The following is a 21,207-nucleotide window of genomic DNA, read 5'->3' on the forward strand; positions in this document are numbered from 1 at the left end:
TGGGTGTGGAGAATGCTTTATTTGCCCTCAGCATCACTCCTGTGCTTTGATCCGTGGGAGGTTGACGTAGCTCTTCATGGGTGGCAGAGGCTTGATCTTGCGTCCTGCCCAGCCACCCTTGCGGTGCCACAAGCCCGTGTGCGGGCGCTTGCCCAGCCAGCGGTTCCGTCCTGCCTTCCCGATCACTCGCTTGTTGTGGTCAACGTTGGACACACGGCCCACTGTGGCCACGCACGTCTCCAGTACCTAGGGGACAGAGGTGAGCTGCAGGTCTCCTCAGGGACACACACAGGCAGGCAGCTGGGTCAGGGACAGCACGGCTCCTCTACCTGCATGTGCCTCTTGGAGGGCAGCTGCACGATGGCCGTGCCGTTCACTTTCCTCAGCAGCACTCCGCAAGTCCCTGCAGCAGCCAAGAGGAGAGGAGGCAGCTGCCCTGAGTGTCAGGACAAAGCATCCCACCCTGTAGCAAGCACACCCCCACGCTGGCAACTCCCCAAAGCCCCTTCCACAGCCCTTCCTCGCGCAGCACTTCTTCCTGCAGATGTGACCTCGAGGCATCACCAGGTAGTAACAGGGCAGAGCTGCCCCTGCATCTCTGGAGGGCCGTTTTACACCCCAACGTGAGGAGAAGAGAGGCCACCCAGAGCGATGTCCCTCGTCCTCCTCTCCAGCTTGTCTAAGCCAAACCCGGGTGCCAGCGGCAGGGTGCTGTGCCCAGAGACGCACCAGCTGCACGGATGTACTGTGCTCCCTTGCCGGGGTGGCTCTCCAGGTTGCAGATCAGTGTGCCCACGGGCAGAGCTCCCAGCGGGTACGCGTCCCCTTCGTTGGCCGACACTGCAAGAGAAAAGCCAAAGAGTTGGGCAGGGAGCAGCCAACGAGCCCCTGGCAGAGCCGGCACGGCCACCCCCAGCCCCGTGTGCACCTGCCATCCTGCCGATGTGAGAGGAGTTCTTGATGATGTCCCCCGGCTGCATGTTCTCCGTGGCAATGATCCAGCGCTTGCGGTTGCCGCCGGCCACCAAGGCGATGTCAGCCGACCTGCATGGGGAACGCACAGTAGGTAGCAGCGGGGGCTCACGGCAGGCTAAGCCGGCCCGGGCCCGGCGCCGAGCCTGCGCCCCCACACTCGCCTGCAAGGGTCGTATCGGACGTTGATGACCTTCTCGGTGAAGGGCTCCGGCGGGGCCCCCTCCTCGTAGCGCAGCCGCTGGAAGTCGATCATCCGGTACCGCCGCTTGTGTCCTCCGCCGATCCCCCGCACGCGGATGCGGCCTGCGGGACGAAGCGGGAGCGGCTACACACCAGCCCGCCCGCCCCGGGGCCCTGCCCGCCTGCGCCCGCCCGCCCACCTGTGTGGTCGCGGCCGCCCGTCTTCTTCATGCCCACGGGCCGCACCGTGTACTTGACCCGGCACTTCCACATCGGGTCGGTGGTGCAGCGCGGCGCCGAGCCGCTCAGCCCGCGGCAGGCGGCCGCCAGCAGCGGCCCCGGTGAGCTGGGCAGGGCAGGCAGGCGGGCGCGGAGCGGCGCGGCCGACAGCAGCAGAGCCCCGAAGGCGCGGCACAGCTCCGCCGCCATCGCGGGGGGGGACGGCGGCTCCTCCGCCGGAAGCGGCGGCGCGGCGGGGCGGGCGGGAGGGCGGGACGGCGGCCATGTTGGGTTTAAAGGGGCTGCGCCGCTGAGGGGGCGGGCGGTGCCGGCCGTGCGAACCCGCCCCGGTGTCGCGCCGGGACTGTGACTGCTGCCGGGACAGCGCCAGCGCCGCGGCGGCCGCCCAGACCGAGCGCCGAGCAGGTGGGGCGAGGGGGGCTTACCGGCTGGGGTTGGGGCGCCTGGGGCTCGGCCGTTGCCCCGGTCGCTGCGGGGACGGCTCAGTTCATCGGCCGCAGCGCGGGGGCCGGGGGAAGGCGGCCGCCGCTCCCACCCCTCCCCCGCCCGCCTCGGCGTGTCTGCGGGCGGCCCCCGCGCGGTGGCGAATGGCGGGGGACGCCAGGGAGGTGCGGGGCTCTGGCGGCGCGGCCTGCCCTGGGCGGCGGCTCGCGGGGGGGCCTCCCCGGGGAGCTGCCGCCGGGGGCCGGGCCCGGCTGGGCAGCCGCAGCGCGCCGTGGCCGCCGGCGGAGCGCGGCTGAGGGGCGGCGGCCGAGGGGCACGGGCCGCGGTGCCCGCAGCCGCTGGGCCGCGGTGGCGCTGCCCCGGCGGTGAGGTCGGCGCTGAGGGAGGGCTCTGGTTTCGCGGACTTTGGAGCCGGCGGGACGCAGCCCCCTCCGCGCCGGCACGGGGCCCTGGCTCGGGGCGGCGGGGCGCCGGCGGCTCCTGCCCTCGGCAGCACCGAGTCCTCGGGGCTCTTACCCAGGGTCGGCTGGCGGGGGCCGGGAGCTGCCCGAGGGAGTGTGTGTGTTTACGACAACGGGAGGACAGCCTCCAGTCCCAGCCGTGGCTGTTTCCACGGTGCTGGGGGATACAGGCTGCGGGATTCGCTGCTCTATAATTAGGCAGTGTCTTCACTGCCAGGAATGGCTTTCAGTCCGAGACCAATAATACGTGTTTGCACTCCTGCTATGGAGCTTGCATGAGTTATTTTTTAGCTGTCCTGTAGCCGTTTTTATCCTATAGCCAGATAGATTTGCTCTTCAGAACTAGGGAAGGGAGAAGAGTAAAACGTTTCAGTGAGGAAGCCTGTGATGTGAGATGGGGCAAGAGAGAGCCTATGTGTCAACATGAGCAGGTGGCCTTCCTCCTAGCGCACCTCAAGCCCTTCCCTGTCTGGCAGAACCTGTGGGAAGGGACGGGAATCCCAACGAAGCACTGGCAGAAGGTGGTTAGGGACAGCACGGCTCCGGAGGCTCACAGAACACCTTAGAGAGCACCGTGAAGGTTGTGTGTTATTGTGGATGGGATGGTTGTAGCAACAATCCGCTGTCTGCGTTGAATGCCGTGACGTTTGTCCTCTCTCTGCGCAAAGCATCTCGAGCTGGAAGCACCGCTTCCAGGCGGCGCCTGGCCCGGCTCTGCACTGCGCAGTGCTGACACAGTAGGGCTCACGGTGATCCTGCCCAGTTGGCCGTTTCTGCGGGCAGAGCGGCAGCAATCACACAGCTGGAGGCTGCTCTGCAGCTCCACCTCCTCGGCTTTAAGGGTTGGGATGGGGTCAGCAGTGGGAATGCGGGTGGCGGTGATGCCAAACAGGATGTAAACCCTGGTGCCGCAAGATCAAGTGTAGGGCAGGGGTGACTTTGGCCATCCGAGCAGGAGCCTAGCAGGTGGGCTACAGCCCCTTGGGCAGCCTGTGGCAGCAGCTCGAGGATTCTGCTCTGCTCCTCGGCGGTCCCCGAGGTGCCAGAGCCCTGGGCTCGACGTGCACGCCGCTTTCTGCGCTCCCGGCAGAGCATCTGACCGTGCTGTTTCTGGAGCCCAGCTGCATCTCCTCCCCTCCCCCTGCTGCAGCGTGGTGGTTGGCTGCCGAGCGCCCGGTGCCTGCGTTTGTGCTGGGAGCGGAGGGCAGAAGCTCCGCGGGAGCCGCGCATCTCTGCCGCCGGGGCCCTCGGGAGTGCCAGCGCTGGACAAGCCGCTGCAGGCAGCCAGGTACTGCTCCTCTGCCGTGTGGGGTGCGGGAGGATTCCCGTCCGGTGACTGAGACTGGCAGGCTGCCCGGCCGCCCTGTAACAAAGGGCCGCTTTGAAGTGCGGTTTCGGGTAGCCGCTGATGCAAACTTTTCTCCTTGGGAAGCTTGCAGTTAGCCAGGTGGGCATAGAATTCCTCTGTGTCCGTACTTGAGGAGGGGTGAAGGGGTTTCTCTGTCTTCCTCCCCCCAAGGATACGCAGCGGGCGTGCCTCCTGCTGCCAGACAAAGCCGGAGGAACGATGACGGAGGCAGCTCCTAGCACACAGCAATGGCTCTCAAACTTTCAAAGCTTCGTTTGCCCCTAAACCTTCCTCCCGTGAATAAACCACTTACTACGCTCTTCCAAAGCGGAGGTGCCCGCTACGGAAGGTGGGGGGGAAGGGAATTGCTTGTAAGCTGCCAGGAGGGAGAGGATGCGGCTGGGAGGACGCGTCTGAAGAAGGGCTGGGGGATGGCGTTGCAGCAGAATGCTCTGGCCAGGCAACCGTGAGAAATGTGCACAATGGTGGGAGGCAGCAGCACGTTCTCAGCAAGCGCCAGCTTCCCTGTGTCCTGCATAGCTGGCATCTGGCACTCTCCTGTGACTCTGTGCTAAGTCTCCTCTAGTGCCCTTGGTCTCCTGTGCTGCCTTGGAGACGTGGAAAGCACCCGCCCCTGCCTCTTCGTGAGGGGAAGGAGGGTGGTGTTCAGCACACATCGGGTCAAAGATCTTGCCAGCTCAGACACAGGGTAAACAAACGTGGCTGAGCTTTGCTGTAGTTGGCAGAAGGAGCAGGAAGGCGTTCTCTCATCTGCTGTTTTGGAGAAAGATCTAGGTAGGAACAACAGCGTTAACCCCAAAATGTCCCTTGGGGCACAAAGGACCCGTGGCAAGATTTTGACCTTGAGCAAGTTGCTGGCCAAAGGCTAGATTTGCTGGGAAAGAAACAGCGAAGAACTCCAGCTGATCGGAGGAGCCAGGGATAAAGCAAAGTCCTTTGTTTATTATGCAGTTAGAGCTGTGTCTCTGATTTGGGCTGCCTTGTTATGGTTTGACAAGACCCCCTTTGCTTCTGGAAATAATAGCTCAGCCTTGCATCCTGCAGTCAGATGGTCTTTGCAGATACCCCAGGTACAGTGTGGAGGGAGTGTGGGCATCCCAGAAACCCTTCAGGGTACACAGAGTAGCTCTGCGGTTGCTGGTCCTGTACTCCTCAGGAACGTCCAGTGCATAGCCCTCAAGGTTAGACAGAAGCCTGCAGAAGCACTGGCTCCTGGGAGTGATTCTGCCTGCTTTAATACTGCTTGATGTGTTAGGGCAAGGTAATGGCTCTCCCTCAGTCTTCTCCAGAGCGAGACTCCCAATCAGATTCTGAAGCTGGGAAGAGATGCTCATCCTGGCTTCGTTCCAGCTGCTTAGCTCTTAGCCTGGAAATGGGTTTTAATGGTGTTCCACTGTAGTCTCGGGTGCAGCAGATGCAGAATGGATTTGGTGAGCTACTGCAGACGTGAGCAAGAGTTTAAAAACAAGGTCTGATCAGCTGATCTGGAGGTGCTAGCACAAGCTTGCTGGTGGGGGTGGCAAAAACTGGTGGTGTGGTTCCGATGGCCTGCTGGAAGGGGTGTGTTCCCTTGGCCAGCCAGGGTTGAGAGCAGCAGAAAATGCAATAAGTAGCAAAACAGCTTTCTGCCACAGGACATCTGTCTGCAAAACAGCTTTTTTTTGGAGGGTGGATGGGTTTTTTTAACCCTTGCTGCCTCTCTGTACTCTTTGATTGTTAATGAATGAAAGTAGAAAGGCCTTTCTGGTGTTAAGGAGTGATTGATGTGATATGAGAGCACATGTGCCAATGAGAATCAGCTCGTGCTTTGGTCACACAGGAATTGCTTGCTCTGGTCAATCAGAACACACCCTAGTTAGCTTTTGACTTGCCATTACCCAGGTGTGGGCTGGAAGGCAGGATGGGGGTGTGAAGCTCCCAGGTCCTTCCTGCAGTGGCGTGAACCTGAGTCACTGTGTCCCAAGTCCTGGTAAAGCCAGCTTGCCACCACCTTACCCTGGGTTTCAGGAAGGTTACACTATGGTGCATTTTCTGTTAGAGACTGGAGGTGATGGGGAGCTGAAGCTTCTGAGCCAGAAGAGTTTAGTGCTGAAGGGAAAGAGCATGTCTCCTGTCTCCTTGCAGGACAGCCCTTACACTTGAGCTGCAGTTGAGTTCCTTAGTCCTAGTTAAAAGTTGCTGGGGCCCTTGCAGTCTGCAGGTTAGCACAGACTCTCCCCACACAGACCTTCTGGTATCTAGAAACCCCACCAGAGCTTCACACAGAGCTAGAGCTGGCATGTGTCAGCTGCTGTTGAGAGAAGCAGTCCTGGCCTTGCTCAGGGATGGGGAGGGCTGGGCTGTTTCCAACAGTGCAGTTAACTTGCACCCGGTTCCCTGTGACTCTCAAGCTCGGGGAAGCCTTTCTGGACTTGGGGATTGGCTTTAAAACCATGTGAGGGGATGCCTGGACACTAAAGAGAGTCCTGGGTTTTGGGCACAGGAGAATGTGAGACAGCTCCTTGCCTCCACTCCCTGCTCTGCTGCTGGGGATGGATTGCATTGCCTCTTGGGCTTGGGACAGGGGGACCCTGTCCCCGTGGGACCCTGCTGACAGGAGGCATGTGCTGCATTCCTTTCTTCTGGGCTCAGGGTCAGTTTCTTGCTGTGGTATGGTGCCTGGCCCCTTTGTCCTGAAGTGGTGTTCAGCAAAGGCAGATGTAATAAGGAGTTTTATCTAAGGAATTCAAATGAGACTATGTTTTCCTTCCTTCTTTTTGTTTTCCTACATGAGGATGGTTAAATTATGGGAGAGAGTCTGAGTCATAGAATGATTTAGGCTGGAAGGGACCACAAGTATCATGTGGGTTCCAGAGCTGGGCACAGCATTGCAGGTGGGGTCTCACGAGGGCAGAGCAGAAGGGCAGAATCACCTCCCTCACCTGCTGGTCATGCTGCCTTTGCTGCAGCCCAGCATATGGGTGGCCTTCTGGTCTACAAACACATAATACTGGGTCACATTGGGCTTCTCATCAACCAACACCCCCAAGTCCTCCTCCTCAGGGCTGCTCTCACTCCCTGCATCCCCCAGCCTGCATTGATACTGGGGATTGCCCTGACCCATTTGCAGGACCTTACACTTGGCCTTGTTGAACTTCATAAGGTTTGCATGGGCCCACCTCTCCAGCCTGTTGAGGTCCCTCTGGCTGGCATCCCTTCCTTACAGAGTGTTGAGAGCACCTCACAGCTTGGTGTCATCTGCAGACTTGCTGAGGATGCACTCAATCCCACTGGAAAGCTTGTGGGATCTCCATTTTGGGAGATTCTCAGCTCTTGACTAGACACAGATACCTGCTTTGAGTGAGAAGATGGACCAGAGACCTCTAAGAAACCTCTAGGCATTCCTTCCAAGTAATGCAACAGCCAGGCTCTTCAGTCTGGGAGAAAACTGCAACACAACAGTCTCTCTGTGGCACTCAATATCATCCCTGTGTTGGTTTGACTCTAGACTGCAGTGCGAGAAAGGTCCAGGCTGGAGTTGGGAGAGAACTGTAGCAGATGGGCCTATAAGTGCCCCCTTTTTTGGCAATAGGGTGGAGAAACTCAAGCCAGAGACAAATAGTGGCAGAGGACCTCATGGATGTCAGAGTTTGAATGACATCTTTTGGCTTTGGGACTGCAGCTCAGAGAGGTGCTGAGTATGAACTCCCAGGGTGCTGCCCTCTGACTGAGCTCCTCTTGGTGTGTCCTTGGTGGCTCTAAGCAAGCCTGAGATGCACCAGGCGCTTCTGGCAGTGGTAACTGGCATCACAGAGAACCATTCCCACTCTGCTCTGCAGGCACATACCCCAGGATGGAGCCAAACACTGCAATTATTCCACTTGTTTTACTTTCAAGAGTCCACCATTTGCCCTCTGATTTCTGTCTCTTCCTCATGCTGCAGCTCTTAATGTTACCCTGAAGCTGCCTGCACACCCATCTGTCCCTTCGCTCGCAAAACATCCTTCCCATGCGTTTGCTTCTAAAGCCTCAACACGTGTGTGTGCAGCTGCTCTCGGCTGGGAAGCTCTTGGGCACCACACAGAGCTGATTGTATTTCTTGGTTTACCCATATTGGAGCAGCTCTGTGGGTGCTGAGTGTCAGCAGCAGTTTGTCCCCTTTCCGTGGCCCCGGGCTGGTGGCCTTTGGCCGTGTCAGTATGCCCTGGCTGTGCAGTGGAAGCCTCAGAGGCTCCCCTGCAGCCTCTGCTTTCTGACACTGTGATGTCAAAATGAGGAGAAGACGTTGTGCTCAGGACACAGCCTCTGTGAGGGCTGCAGCCTTGGCACCCTGTTTGCTTTTTGTGGTGCTTGTTTTCATTTTCAGCATTACATGTAGGTTTTGTTGCGATACTCCTTAGGAGCGGAGGCTCAGCTGGATGTTGGTGATCTCACTTCTAGCTTCCTTGGAGGTCGACCAGGCTTCCCAGAGACCCTTTATTGTGTTTAACAGTAATGAGCTGGCAGAGGTCCAAAAGGAAAAAGAACCAACCAACCCTTCATGCTTTTATCAAGTCAGTTTGCTTCCCAAACACGCAACCTCGCTGTTTCTCCAGGTAGCAAAAGCATATCTCACAGCACAGCTGTGAACTTAAGTCCTGTGTCTCCATTTCTAATTGCCCCCATGGCTACCTGTAACCCACATGTCATCACTCATTCTTGCTGTGGGTCACACTTACTCTTTTCCACAAGGAAGCTGTTTGGTTTTTTTGCCAGGGCCCAGCTGTATTTCTCCAATTACCATATTAGATCACCTTCTCCTACAAGAGTTTGCTGCTGAAGATCTGTGCCCACTTCTGTACAGAAAGTGCTGTCAGGCCACCTGCAGTTTGAAAGAAGCTGCAGTTATTAGCTTGACAGGATGGCTTGTGCCAGTTGTGATGGTACCCGGCGTCTCACATCTACTTGGTCCAGGGGCATGCAAGGAGACAGTGAGGTGAACTCCATTTGTTGAGGCATGTGTAGACCTGAAGTCTCTATGTAGTCCTGTTGTAGCTGACTCCTGATTTCCGTGGTGCATTTTTCCCCCCTTCTCTCTGCAGTCTTCTACAATTAGGCTTCATAATCTAAGCTTAAAGACTCTCTTGGATCCATTTAGTCTGACATCCCTGTTTTTGTAGTGGCAGCTGGTGTGGGTTTAAGATAGAGGCAGCGAAGCTTCTAGCTTTTTCCTCTTAAAGCTCTTGCATGTGGGAGCAGTTTTCAGAGGCAGCAAAGTGGGCTGCTGAAGTTGCTGACGCTCAGTGATTTCCCAGTTACGTACTTGAATGCAGGAGGAAGGTTTCTGCCTGGCAGGGTGTGCTGGCTTGAAGGATCCCCAGTTGATTGCATGTTCCTTCTCTGCCTTCCTGCAGCGCTCCTCCAGGTGAGAGCAGGGGATGGAAGCTGAGATGGGTGTTGTCTGAAAGCCTGCGCTGTCAGCTCCCTGCCAACTGGAGCAGAAACATGCTGGTGGAGACATGGGCTGTGCCACCTGCAGAGCCGTGAGGAATGCAGCAGGATAAACGATGAGCTGGGCACTCCAGCTCCTGAGGAGCTCGTTGCAACAGCATTCCTCCTTCCTATTCCAGTCTGAAGCTCCCCCTCCTGAAGGAAAATAGTGATGTCTCATCTCTGCAGGAGCCTCCAAGTGTGTTTTCTGTCGGGATAAAGGACACTCAGTGCCCTTTGCTGCGTGTGTGGGAGTAGGAGTGCTTATCCAGCAGCCTCAGCCTGCCTGACCTTGGCATCTGTTGCCATAGAGTGTGTTTTCTCTCTGGAGAGCTAGGCACTGAGTGTAGACCTCACAGCCCTGAAGAGAGCTGGAAATAAGGCTCTATAGGGAACAATCCTCCCAGTAGTGTTTGTCGTTTCTTTGCTGTGCAAGAGGTAGAAGCAGACTTCTCTGCAGCCTTATCTTTGTTCTCTTGTTAGTACTTGGAAGTGAAGGGGTGCCCATGTGCTGTTTTCAGGCTTTGTACCTCATGTCCAGCCTGGACAGTCTCCTGTCCACCTTTGAGCACTGGAAGTTATGTTGGTACCTGGCAGAGCTGTGCTTTCAGGGTATCATCAGGGTAGAAAGGCCAGGGTTGCGTAGAAGTGTTTGCACAGGCAGTGAGAGGAGTCTCTATTGGTTATCTCTTGAGGATCTGAGGATGGAGTTGCAGGGTGATGAGTCTGATGTGGGGTCAAGGTGCTTTGATTATTTTCCCTCCTCAGGCTGAGAACTTTACAGTTCTGAAAAACAAGTTGTTTGTGGAGACTGGGAAATGCTCAAAGGTTTCTCTACTGGATGGATTAAGACAGACAGGATGTTGCTGTAGGAGAGGCACTGGTGGTTTAACACACAGCTCGGCTGTTTCTCAGTTGAGTAGTTTTGTGCACAGTGGAATTAATGAGGCTGGTTTTCTGGATTTGATCTGGACTTGTCTGACTGTTACCTACAAGCTCTGCTGGCTGCTCTATCATGGTGTGCAGTGTGTTCCTCTTCACAATGCATTTGTACTGTACACTTTAAAGGTGACAATGAGATCTCTGTAGGGACATAAGTAATGCTGCCATGAGAACTGTCAGCAGAGGGACAGAGGCATTTGTGCTGCACAGCTGTATGAGCCTTAGAGCAGAGCTCTGGTTTTGCTGTCTGCTGGGTATGAGGTTGCTCCTGGGGATCTCCTTGTGTCCCAAGTGTTGTCTATGCTCCAGAGGACTCCCACCTCTTGATTTCCCTGTTTGTGAGTCTGAGACTGTGTTTCCTGAGCTGAAACCAGTGATGGGGTCAACCCTTTAGCAGTTGTAATCCTGGCTTCTGTGGAAGCAGGAAAGTGCCTTCTTGGGAGTCTGTCTGGACCCATTTCAGAGCAGGACAGCAATGCTTTGCCAGCCATGGCAGTGCTACATCCTTTGGGCTGCCATCCTCTTCCTCTGGAGCTGGGAATGGTTGCACATCTCTTCCTGAATTGTGCTCACCTGCAGAAGTCTGCCTTAGGCTGGGCTTGTCTTGTTGCTTTAGCATTTGAGTCACTGAGGGAATTATGGACCTGGATGTTTTAGCTGCCAGTTCCTGGAGAATCAGTTTGGAAGACAGGATAAGAGTGGCAGCCAACTCTCAGCAGACCTATTATTATCTTCAAAACAATAGTCTGTGCCCTCTGTCTTGATCTTAGTGAGATTTTTTGTGTCATTCCTGTCACATGGTCATCTCTTGAAGTAAACTGGGGAATTTCACAGCCCAGGTGAGGCTTCTCAGTGTAAAATGCACAGTGCACAAGGTGACTTCCTCAGGAGCATGGCAGCCAAAAAGGAAGGATACAGTGAAACGCTGATGCTGGATTGTGAAGTGGGTATGAAGCCAGCATTGTGACTCTGGGGTAGACTCAGCTCTCAGTCAAAGGTCTGAACAGGAGCCCAGGCTCCACAAGAGCCTGTTCCTGTACCTGGGCCAGCATTCCTGCTCACTCAGTAAACCCAGCACAAGGCTGCTGCCAAACAACGAGCTCAGACCATGCAGAGGTGGGTCCTGCAGGAGGACAAAGACAAATCTGTTGGCAGCTCATTTCCCTACCTCATCCTGCCTGGTGCCTGGGCACTTTGCCACCTTCCCCACAGCAAGGCCCTGGTGCTCCAGTTGCTGTGGCTCCTTCCAGATGCCTCCCACTGGCTCTAGGGGGCAAGAAGGTGTTTGCTGGCCAGCTGGTGACCATGGAGTGACAGATAGTGAGGTGGGTGGTGGCTTTCCTGCCCTTGCTGAGTAATGCAAAGAGATTGCTAGGCCCCAGCTCAGGGGCAGCTGAGGGAGTGAGGTGTGGAGCAGCCAAGGTACTGTCAACCTGCTTTAAGAGATCTTACCTGCTTCTTACAGCTCTCACCCTCTGACCTGTGTTTCCCTGGCTCCTCGCTTTTCTAGGCAGGGATCTCACAGCCTAGTTGTGGCACTTGGTGTCCCTGTACAAAGGCAGTAGCTTGGTGGTTCTGCTGTATGTCTATGGGGAACAGGACAGGGAAGGAGTCCAGAGTCCTTGTGCCATTCTGAGGAGCCCCCGAGCTGGCAGCAGGGTGAATGAAGCTGGAAAACCTGTTAGTGTTTCAAGCTGACACCCACACAAGGGCTCTACCAGTGGGGCTGGAGCAGCTGGGGTGTGTGAGCTTCCACACAGAGGTGTGACTCATGTGGTGCTGCTGGCATTTGGGCCCTTATCGCTGCAACGGCTGTGCCAGGCTGGGACTGGGCTTGTCAGGGTCTGCCCTTCTGGCCAGGGAATCCTTTGTTTGGCCCATAAGGACACTTATGCCTCCCTGTGGGGGAGAGGCTCTTCCAGGAGATTTTTCTGTTTCCCTTCACTCCTCCTCCCTTTCTTTGGTAGTTGGAAGAGAGGCTGAGCTCTGACAGCCTCCTTGCATCAGTGGTCTGTGGGCAGGAGGTGGATGCATTGCAATCCCAGCTGCCAACTACAAATCTCTGCTCTCAAATGGAAGCTAAATCAGCTTTCCTTGCTGCTGGGAGTGTGGGGGTGTGGGAGGTCAGCACTGATTCTAGCCTTTTTGTCTCCTGTCCACGTGTGCAACCTGCACTGGTTGCCAACACTTTGTGCCACAAAGGCAGGGACACGTGCCCTGGCAGCTGCAGGGGAAGGGCTTAGGGGAGGCACCCAGTTGAACGCTGTCTCTGGCTGCTTGAAGGACGCTGTGACACTCACTTGTGGTTGTGGCTCTCCGAAACAGCACTGAGGCACTCGGGTTTTGTCTTTCTCTCCCTCTGTAGGGCTGCAGGAGCAGCAGTATGTCCACCATGGTGTACCCAAGGGAGGAGAAACTGGACAAGCTGAGCCAAGAGGAGATCATTTCCAACACTAAGCTGGTGATGCAAGGCCTGGAGGCACTCAAGAATGAACACAACTCCATCCTGCACAGCTTGCTGGAGACCATCAAGTGCCTGAAGAAAGATGAAGAAGCCAATCTCGTGCATGAGAAATCCAACCTGCTCCGCAAGTCGGTGGAGATGATCGAACTGGGGCTCGGAGAAGCTCAGGTGAGAGCGCTGGGTGACCCCCTGGGCATCACCCAGCACTGGCAAGGGGAGATGGGCCGGTGTGACCCAGAGGGTGGGCCCCCTGAGCATTACACATGATGGTGGTGGTTGCTGACTGGGACTCTTGAGCAGGTGATGATGGCGTTGTCCAACCATCTGAACGCCGTGGAGTCAGAGAAGCAGAAGCTGCGCGCCCAGGTGCGGCGGCTGTGCCAGGAGAACCAGTGGCTGCGGGACGAGCTCGCCAACACCCAGCAGAAGCTGCAGCGCAGCGAGCAGACCGTGGCTCAGCTGGAGGAGGAGAAGAAACACCTCGAGTTCATGAACCAGCTGAAGAAGTATGACGAGGACGTGTCGCCTTCGGTACGGCCCGGTCCTGGCGAGCAGCCGCCCCTTGTGATGGAGGGAGGTTGGACAAGCAGGGTTGTCTGGATGGGGTAGTGTTGCCCTGGGTTTTGTCCCTTCCTAGCTGGTATGCACAGCAATGCATGCAATGAAAGAGAGCCTGCACGGGGCAGAGTCTCTGGAAGAACATGGAGTGGCATGCCAGGATATGCTGAGGGTATTTGGCTTGTGTTAGTTTTGGGGTGTGTGTGGGTGGGGAAGATGATGATGGAGACAAGAAGGGAAGCTGAGGGTGTTGGTAGGTTGCAGCAGGGAGGAGAGTTTGGCAGCTGACTCAGCCCAGGCTGCTGCTGTCTCCTCTGAGAAGCACCACTGTGTGATTCCCATCTCTCAGGAGGAGAAGGAGGGTGACTCCGCCAAGGACTCTCTGGATGATCTGTTCCCGAATGAGGAGGAGGAGCACGGTCCTGGATGTAAGTGTTTGCTCGAGCGTGCCTGATGGCTGTCTCCCTTCAAGTCTGCTGTGCCAACCGTGCTCCTGTTTATTCTGTGCCTGCAGTGCCCCATCAGCACAGCAGTGCAGTGGCAGCTGCCCAGCAGGGAGGTTATGAGATTCCAGCCCGTTTGCGCACCCTCCACAACCTCGTCATCCAATACGCCTCCCAGGGACGCTATGAGGTGGCTGTGCCACTCTGCAAGCAGGCACTGGAGGACCTGGAGAAGACATCAGGCCATGATCACCCTGACGTGGCCACCATGCTCAACATCCTGGCACTAGTGTACAGGTGAGCATGGTGAGGAGGGCAGGGCTGGGCCAGGAGAGCTTTCTGCATCTCCCCTCTATCAGGACAGCACATCTAGTGACAGGGAGCTCCCCCAGCTACCAGTGGTTTGCCTTTCACAAAGGTTTTGGCACAGATGAGATATTTGAACCACCAAGCTCCTTGATATAACTAGGCACTGGCTAAGGTAGGGAGGAATGGAGAAATGAAGGGGCTGTGGGGGCTGGATCTGTGTGGAAGGAGGATTGTGGTTCATAGTGCTGTGGGCTGTGGTGTCCAAATGCTGAATAACTGGTTGTCTTTGCACTGCAGGGATCAGAATAAATACAAAGAGGCAGCACACCTCTTGAACGATGCTCTCTCCATCCGTGAGAAGACTCTGGGCAAAGACCACCCAGCGGTGAGTGTCTCCCTCCTCTTTCAGTCACCTCTCTTGATCTGTGGGTGCCACTGTGGCTGGAATGATGGCCCATAGGGTATCTTCAGCTGCATTGCCAAAGACAGACACGTGCTCTGCAATGCTCACATGGTGAGGGACTGTTTTACTGCTTCAGTAGTTCCTACTGTCTTATTCAGTGTGGCCTGTCAGGAGCTGGCTTCTCCTGGATCCTGTGATCTGGGCAGAGTAGCCTTCTGCCTCCAGAGCTCCTCTTCAGAAGCAGTTGTGCCACGGGCTTGAAGGCAAAGGGACACTCACTGTTACCACTCTTCTCTCACCTTGTTTGGTGTCACTGGGTGCTGCTTTGTTTCATGGAGAAGCTTTTGTCTCTGCAGGTGGCAGCAACCCTGAACAATCTGGCTGTTCTCTATGGCAAGAGAGGGAAGTACAAAGAAGCAGAGCCCCTGTGTAAGCGAGCCCTGGAGATCCGTGAGAAGGTACTGCTCTCCCCTGCTCTCCTTCTTTCCTTCCAGCTCTCCCTGAGGGTTTTCCCCCTGCTATCTCACTGCACCTGAGAGATCCAGGACCTACCTAATCTCTTTGGTGGCTGATCCTGCCACCACCTTTCCTGTCTCTCCAGTAATTGCAGCCTTAGAGAGGCTTGCCAGGAGGTGGAAGCTGGAATTTCTCCTCTTTACTTCCCTAGTCCTAGACTCCCGTCTGACATGAGCATGTCTTGGAGGGAGCACAGTGTCTACCAACTCCAGGAGTCCACTGAAATCTTTTGTATGTTGACTTTTTGTGGCTTCTCTTCTTCTGTTTGCCCAGGTCCTAGGAAAAGACCATCCTGATGTGGCCAAGCAGCTGAACAATCTAGCCCTGCTGTGCCAGAACCAGGGCAAGTATGATGAGGTGGAGTACTACTACTGCCGGGCCCTGGAGATCTACGAGAGCTGCCTGGGGCCTGATGACCCCAACGTGGCCAAGACAAAGAACAACCTGGTGAGACCCTGGGGAGAGGCTATGTGGGGATGGAGAGGGGTGCCATGGGAGAGATGAGCACTGCCTGGTGCTGGGAAGAGGCAGAGATAGGCTGGAGCTGGGTTTTCTTTTGGTTGCAGGCCTCCTGTTACCTGAAGCAAGGCAAATACAAAGATGCAGAGGTGCTGTATAAGGAGATCCTCACCCGTGCTCATGTGAAGGAGTTTGGCTCTGTGGATGGTTTGTACAGCAGAAACTGTTGGGGCTGGGGAAGGGTGAGCAGTTTGGTCTCCTGGCTCTCAGCCTAGGCTTGGCTGGTTCTGGTATCCCTCTGGCAGAGGGATGGGATACCTTGCAAGGCCACTGCTTTTGAGACACTGCCATTCTAGCCTGTTTTGCTGCTTCACCTCTTCTCTCAGGAGTCCTGGTGAGCTCTGCCTGTCAGCCTTTACTGGATGGGGAGTAGTTGTGGCTAAAAAGGGGAATAATAAGTGGCAACAATCATTCCCAGGCATAGGCTGAAGTTTCTCCTGTGTACCTGGCACAGGTATTTTCCCCCATGGGAGGATTTGTTCCTTCCTTCCCCTGTCCTATCAGTGTAATATCTATTCCCCTTCTTGGGGCTCTGGCCTGGGGACCAGGGCGATCTGGAAGCCTTGTGCCTTCCCTCTGGTAAGGTGCTTTGGGGCCAGAGTGCTGGGTTGTGCAGGAGGCAGAGCCCCAGGGTGAGGTGGTGAGTGGAGCTGTCCTGTGTTCTTCCCCACACAGATGAACACAAGCCAATCTGGATGCATGCAGAAGAGAGAGAGGAGATGAGCAAGGTGAGTTCTGAGCTGGTGTTGCTGCTTGTTGATAGCAGCAAGAGCCCCAGGATAGGAAGGAAATCCAGTATGACCAACTGCCCTGGCCACTGATGAAGGCCAGGAGGGGGCTGGAGAGTGGGGATAGAGCATGGCTGCCCCTCAGGGCAACAGGGAGGGAAGGCCCATCAGAGAGCTTGATGCTTTTCCTGGGGCAGGGGCTTGCTCAGTCTCTCAGCCCTGGGTGCATGCTCTCTCTCTTTGCTTTAGTGATCCCTCTAGGGCACGCAGATGATGGAAGATGGTGGATGGCAGAGGGTTGTGCTGCAGGGCCTTGGTGCTCTGTTCCAATACCCAGAGCACAGCCTGCTTCCGAAGCAGCCCTAAGGCTGTCTGGGGGAAAAATGGAGGTCAAGAAGAAACTGCTGCCTTCATCTTCCATAATAAATGGAGCCAAACCTCCTGAAAAAGATCTCTGTCCCAAGCAGGCCCAAGCTGTTCCAGTCTGAGCTGGCCTCTGGTAGAAGATGGACGTGGGTTGTGCTTGCCTTGGACTAGGCTGACACAAAGAAGCTGTTGCTCCTGTTGCCCAGGATTAAATCAGTAGAGTTCTGACTCTGCTTTGCCCAAGACCTCACCTGCTCTTTGGCAAGTGGGCAAAGGAGCAGAATGAAGGGCTCTGGTCTAGCCCTCCAGTTGCACTCTCTCCCCTCTTCCTTTGTCCTTGGAGCAAGTCCCATCCCTCTGTGGGCTCAAAAAGCAGGCTGGCAGACTTGGCTCTGTGACTTACCAGTCCCATCCTGCAAGTCCTAAGAGCAGGGCTGTGGCAGCTGCCTCCCAGCAGCACACTGTGTGTCCCCAGTGATGTGCTCTGTGCAGCCCCCAATGCTGGGCTGTGCTCAGCTCTGCCTCCTGCTTCTGCTCTTGCTGCCCCATGAGGGCTCTGCTGCACAGAAACTGCACCTGCTGCAGCACCAGAAATCAAAGTTGCATTGCCTAGAGCCCAGGCTCCCTTTGTTCCCTCTGGGACTGAGAAGCTTCTGATGGAGAATTGAGAGGTCAAAAGCAGGTAGTTGTAGCATGGAGCTATGCTCCACATGCCACAAGCTTTGCTACAGGCCAAGAGAACGGGCTCAGGGGCCCACAGTGGGAGTGAGATTGATTTTGCAGCCTGGTGCAAGGGCTCCTATCCCCAGGGTAGCTGTGCCTGTGCTGCTTGGTGGGGTGGGCATGGCCTTCCTGCCCACGCACTGGGCACCACAGACCTGCTGGGGCTGCCCTGCTCCCTTTCCACATGTCCTATTAAAAAGCATCAAACACCTCTCACCAAGCTTCAGTTCTTTTTTTTTCCCCCCCCTCATCCCCTCTGCTCATGGTGGCAGCAGGGGCAGACCTGCTCCTGCCAGCAGGGCCTTGGGCACAGGGCCCAGCCCTGGCCTGTGGGGCATTTTCTGCCTCAGGGGAATTTGACACTGTTCCCCTCTTAGGGCTACCTGAATGCTTCTGAGGTCTTTTGAGTCCTCAGCTCTCCTCTCCCTGTGTAGAACCCACATCTCCTCCAGCTCAGGGAGACTCCAGCATGTGGGGTAGAGCTCTGAGAAGTGCTGTGGCACAGAGTGAGAAAAATGGTCACTGTGCACAGTTTTTTTGGGGCTAGAGCCCTTGCTGGAGGGAAACTCAAACTGTTGAGCAGTGACTCCTGCATGGCAAGAGCAGCCCTGTGGGGCTCAGGGTTGAGCTGACTGCTTGCTGCTCAGACTCTGAGTGCTGTGGGGTGCAGAGCTGGGGCCATGGCACACCCTCAAGTGCCTGCCAGGCAACCCCTGCACAGTATGTGGCCTCCTGGCTGCAGGTGCCATGGGCCCCACTGCCCCAGAGCAATGCTGCATGGCAGCAGAGGCCCTGCACAGTAGGTTGTCCTGGCCCTAGATCCTTCTCCTTGAGCATCAATCATAGCATCACTTCAAGTGGAAAACACCTTTCAGATCATCAAGTCCAATTGCTGACCACACACAGCCAGGCCCTTCAAGCTCTGTCCCCTTCTACTTTGCAGGTAGAAGGCTTGGATGGGACTGGCTGATTCCTTTACTAGCTGTAGCTGAGGGGTTTAGTGCCTGTGCTGCCTGGCCTGCCTTTGGGGTTTTTGGTGGTGGGGAGTTTTTTCTGTCTCCCTTTTGCATGCTGGGTGGGTGGCATGTGATGTGCTCCAGAGCATGATGAGGATGGGCTACATTGTCCCTGTTGCATTTGGTACCACAGAAGGGGCAAAGGGATGGGATTATGCACCTTGTTGGGATGGGAACACGGCTTCTTGTGACTCAGATCTGGTGCAGCAAAGGAGCTTTAAGATTTCTCTTCAGGAACATGCTGGGCTTCCTTAGCCTACTCACACATTGTGTTTCCAAAGGCTGGGCTGGTGTGGAGGTGAAGCCTGGCACCCTGTGGGAGAGGATGGCAGTAGGCACGGGGCTAACAGCTCTCGTCTCTCCTCACCTTGCAGAGCAAGCACAGAGACAGCGCTCCTTACGCAGAGTATGGTGGCTGGTACAAGGCCTGTAAGGTCAGCAGGTAAGAGGTGGCCTGTGGGCTAATTGGAGAGGGTGAACCCAGAGCTCCCTCTCACCTTTCATCTGTCGCTACAGCCCGACTGTGAACACTACTCTGAGGAACCTGGGTGCTCTGTACCGACGCCAGGGCAAGCTGGAGGCCGCCGAGACCTTGGAGGAGTGCGCGGTTCGCTCCCGGAGGCAGGTAAGGCAGCGGGAGCCTTCCCTGGGGGAGGGGGTACTGTGGGGCTGGGGGGAAAGGCAGGGCACAGCACTTAGCTTGGGCTGTGGAGAGGGACCCTCCTGAGCCTCACAGCCTCTACTGTCCTTGGCTTATGTTCCTGTGACACCAGAGCACCTCAGTGGTGCGATTGTGCATGTGTTCAGTTCTGGGTCCCTTACTACAAGACAGACACTGAGGTGCTGGAACATGTCCAGAGATGGGCAACGAAGCTGGTGAAGGGTCTGGAGCACAAGCTTCGTGAGGAGCAGCTGAGAGAAAAGGGAGTGTTTAGTCTGGAGAAGAGGAGGCTGAGGAGAGATGTGATTACTCTGACAGGAGGTTGTAGCAAGGGGGTGGTCAGTCTCTTGTCCCAAGTGATGAGTGATAAGACAAGAGGAAATGGGGTCAATGTACCAGGAGAGGTTTAGACAGAAATTAAGAACTTCTTCCCTGAGAGGGTTGTCAGCCCCTGTCCTAGGCTGCCCAGGGAGGTGGTGGAGTCCCCATCCCTGGAGATGTTGCAAAGGCGTGTAGCTGAGGTGCTGAGGGACATGGGTCAGTGGTGGGCTGGGCAGTGTGAGGGGAGGGCTTGGACTCCATGCCCTTAAAGTTCTTTTCCAACCGAGATCGTTCTGTGTGCACCTGAGCAGATGTCAGCACTTGTGGGGGTGGGGGGAAGAAGGCATGGCTCTGAGTGCAGAATCCTGCAGCTGGGGTAGGGGAGGTTGCTGAGCTTTGTCAGCCACCAAGGAGATCTGCACTCACTGGGGCCTTTTCTACCCACTGAGATTTCTGTCTAGGGAACACACTAAGAGTTGCTTAGAGTACCTCTCTAAACTTCTCTCAGTCCTCAAATCATAAAGCAGGAGCTGTAAGCACCTGACACAGACTGAAGGACAGCAGCAACCTTCACCCAGTGAAATGTGAAAGAAGAAAGCAGTCAGCTTTTGGGCAGCAAGCCATTTTCCCCACGGGTGACTTGTGTGGTTTGGGAACCCAAACAGGGAGTGCTGAGAGTGGGGTGGTGTTTGGCTCCCTTCTTGTGGTGAAGAGTGTTTTCCTCACAATGGGCCGATGACCAAGAGAAAGGGACGAGACCAAGGACAGTGCTGGCACAGCAGGAAAAGAACACAGAGGGGCAAAACGTGGCACTTCCTTTTCCCTTTGCTACTTGCAGGGCATTGACCCAATCAACCAGACGAAGGTGGTGGAGATCCTGAAGGAGGGTGATGGCACAGAGAGGCGCCGGAGCCTGGGGGGCAGCGTCAAGTACGAGAATGCCACAGACGGTAGCGAGGAAGTGAGTATGGGCGTGGAATGGAGCGGGGTAAGTACAAGACACCATCAAGAATGGCCTCAGCTGGCTGCCAGAGGGAAGGGACAGCCTGGCTCGGGGCTGTCCCTGCGTGGCCTGTCGTGGCATCCTTGTCTGCCTCCGTTTGTTCCCTGCACACTTCCTCCCCTTCTTTCTCGGCATGAGCCAGCCGGCCCGCGAAGGTGCGTGTCTGGGCCTGGCTTCTGGGCTACAGGCCAGGTATTCCCAAGCGAGGGCCTCTGCTTCCAGGGGGTTGCCAGGCCCTGGCAACACCCTTTAATCTGTAGCCTTTGCGACCTTATTAACATCTGTCTCTGCTGCTCCCCTCTCGAGGCCTTGGCTGAGAGCATCAGCCCCAGCTGGGGCCCACGTTAGCCGCTGTGGGCCCTTCGGCCGGCTGTCCTGCCCCACACCACGAGCGATGCTGAGCCTGGGGACGTGTGTTTGGGTCCGGGGTGTCTGTGACTGAGTGACTGTAGGACACAGGATCAGTCTGCAGCCAGTGTCTTTGCCATCTCCCTCTCCCAGTCTCGTGCCCTGCGTGGGCTCTGGCCGAGCAGAGGGGGTACGAGGTGGGTCTTGGTGGGATGCCAGGCCCAGATGAGCAGTGGTGGCAAAAGAGGCTGTTCCTAGCTGAGGCACAGGCAAGGCGACCTGAGCTTGCTCTGAGGCTGAGGGGCACTGTAGTTGTGAGTGCTGAGCTTGGAGAAAGGTAGCAGCCTAGGTCTGGGAGAGGTGCCTTTTGTCTTCTGCGGGGAGGAGGCTGGAGAAGAGGTGGCAATTGAGCATGGTGCTGGTGGGTGCTTGGCTCAAGGGCTGCTAGAGCTGTTAACACTTACTGTTCCTCCTGCAAACTCTAGTTGAGAACAGAGTGTAGCTGGGTAACCCAGAGTGGCTGTGGCACAAGCAACACACTGAGAACGTGGACACTGAGAACTTCACTCTCCCTTAACATCTGCTGTCATTAACCCTCCCCCACCTGCCTCAGCTCTATCCCCACCTGCATGAGCTCCCTCCTTTCCTCCTTCCCACTCCCTGTTGCCATGACAGCCTCTCAACACCCAAGCCTGAAGCCTGCTGGCTCTCTTGATTGTGGATTGTACCCAGGAGATGGCTGGAGGGGTCTTGGGGAGCAGAGATTTGAG

General features: G+C 56.2%; 2 protein-coding genes and 1 long non-coding RNA gene across 8 annotated transcripts in view; 1 reads left to right on the forward strand and 2 right to left on the reverse strand.

Moving 5' to 3' along the window:
- MRPL2 (mitochondrial ribosomal protein L2) lies at nucleotides 1-1,974 on the reverse strand. Of its 2 annotated transcripts, none has more exons than XM_061989081.1 (6): nucleotides 1,821-1,974; nucleotides 1,137-1,278; nucleotides 929-1,044; nucleotides 730-840; nucleotides 330-403; nucleotides 1-246 (listed from the first exon to the last, which is right to left on the reverse strand). In XM_061989081.1, the coding sequence occupies exons 2-6, from the start codon at nucleotides 1,226-1,228 to the stop codon at nucleotides 34-36; spliced, it is 606 nt and encodes a 201-aa protein (XP_061845065.1). In that variant the 5' UTR covers nucleotides 1,229-1,278; nucleotides 1,821-1,974; the 3' UTR covers nucleotides 1-33. The 2 variants fall into 2 exon arrangements, with proteins under 2 accessions (XP_061845065.1, XP_061845064.1); XM_061989080.1 differs by lacking the exon at nucleotides 1,821-1,974 and adding an exon at nucleotides 1,356-1,634.
- KLC4 (kinesin light chain 4) overlaps nucleotides 1,650-21,207 on the forward strand; it is a 26,056-nt gene continuing 6,498 nt past the window's right edge. For 2 of the 5 annotated variants that reach the window (XM_061989075.1, XM_061989078.1), the window contains exons 1-13: nucleotides 1,650-1,800; nucleotides 12,425-12,691; nucleotides 12,824-13,054; nucleotides 13,431-13,509; nucleotides 13,596-13,821; nucleotides 14,131-14,218; nucleotides 14,593-14,694; nucleotides 15,026-15,199; nucleotides 15,319-15,418; nucleotides 15,947-15,999; nucleotides 18,479-18,546; nucleotides 18,621-18,729; nucleotides 19,925-20,074. In XM_061989075.1, the coding sequence (XP_061845059.1) occupies nucleotides 12,443-12,691; nucleotides 12,824-13,054; nucleotides 13,431-13,509; nucleotides 13,596-13,821; nucleotides 14,131-14,218; nucleotides 14,593-14,694; nucleotides 15,026-15,199; nucleotides 15,319-15,418; nucleotides 15,947-15,999; nucleotides 18,479-18,546; nucleotides 18,621-18,729; nucleotides 19,925-20,074 (1,629 nt within the window). In that variant the 5' untranslated portion in view covers nucleotides 1,650-1,800; nucleotides 12,425-12,442. Of the gene's footprint in view, nucleotides 1,801-3,450; nucleotides 3,589-12,424; nucleotides 12,692-12,823; nucleotides 13,055-13,430; nucleotides 13,510-13,595; nucleotides 13,822-14,130; nucleotides 14,219-14,592; nucleotides 14,695-15,025; nucleotides 15,200-15,318; nucleotides 15,419-15,946; nucleotides 16,000-18,478; nucleotides 18,547-18,620; nucleotides 18,730-19,924; nucleotides 20,075-21,207 lie in introns of all 5 variants that reach the window. The other 3 variants (XM_061989077.1, XM_061989079.1, XM_061989076.1) reach the window with 2 other exon arrangements.
- The window catches only part of LOC133624798 (uncharacterized), a 15,921-nt gene continuing 14,640 nt past the window's right edge, over nucleotides 19,927-21,207 (reverse strand). The window contains exon 3 of the long non-coding RNA XR_009818109.1: nucleotides 19,927-20,825. This is a non-coding gene — a long non-coding RNA (uncharacterized LOC133624798). The remainder of the gene's footprint in view (nucleotides 20,826-21,207) is intronic.

The sequence above is a fragment of the Colius striatus genome, chromosome 2, assembly GCF_028858725.1.
Source record: "Colius striatus isolate bColStr4 chromosome 2, bColStr4.1.hap1, whole genome shotgun sequence".
Classification (NCBI taxonomy): domain Eukaryota; kingdom Metazoa; phylum Chordata; class Aves; order Coliiformes; family Coliidae; genus Colius; species Colius striatus.

What these genes read in the sequence shown, in the direction of transcription:
- MRPL2 (XM_061989080.1), bottom strand. Translation starts at nt 1,584, where the DNA reads ATGGCGGCGGAGCTGTGCCGCGCCTTCGGGGCTCTGCTGCTGTCGGCC. An exon ending in GTCCGATACGACCCTTGCAG is followed by an intron (nt 1,045 to 1,136) that starts GCGAGTGTGGGG and finishes TTCCCCATGCAG; the next exon opens with GTCGGCTGACATCGCCTTGG. An exon ending in ACAGTACATCCGTGCAGCTG is followed by an intron (nt 404 to 729) that starts GTGCGTCTCTGG and finishes TGGCTGCTGCAG; the next exon opens with GGACTTGCGGAGTGCTGCTG.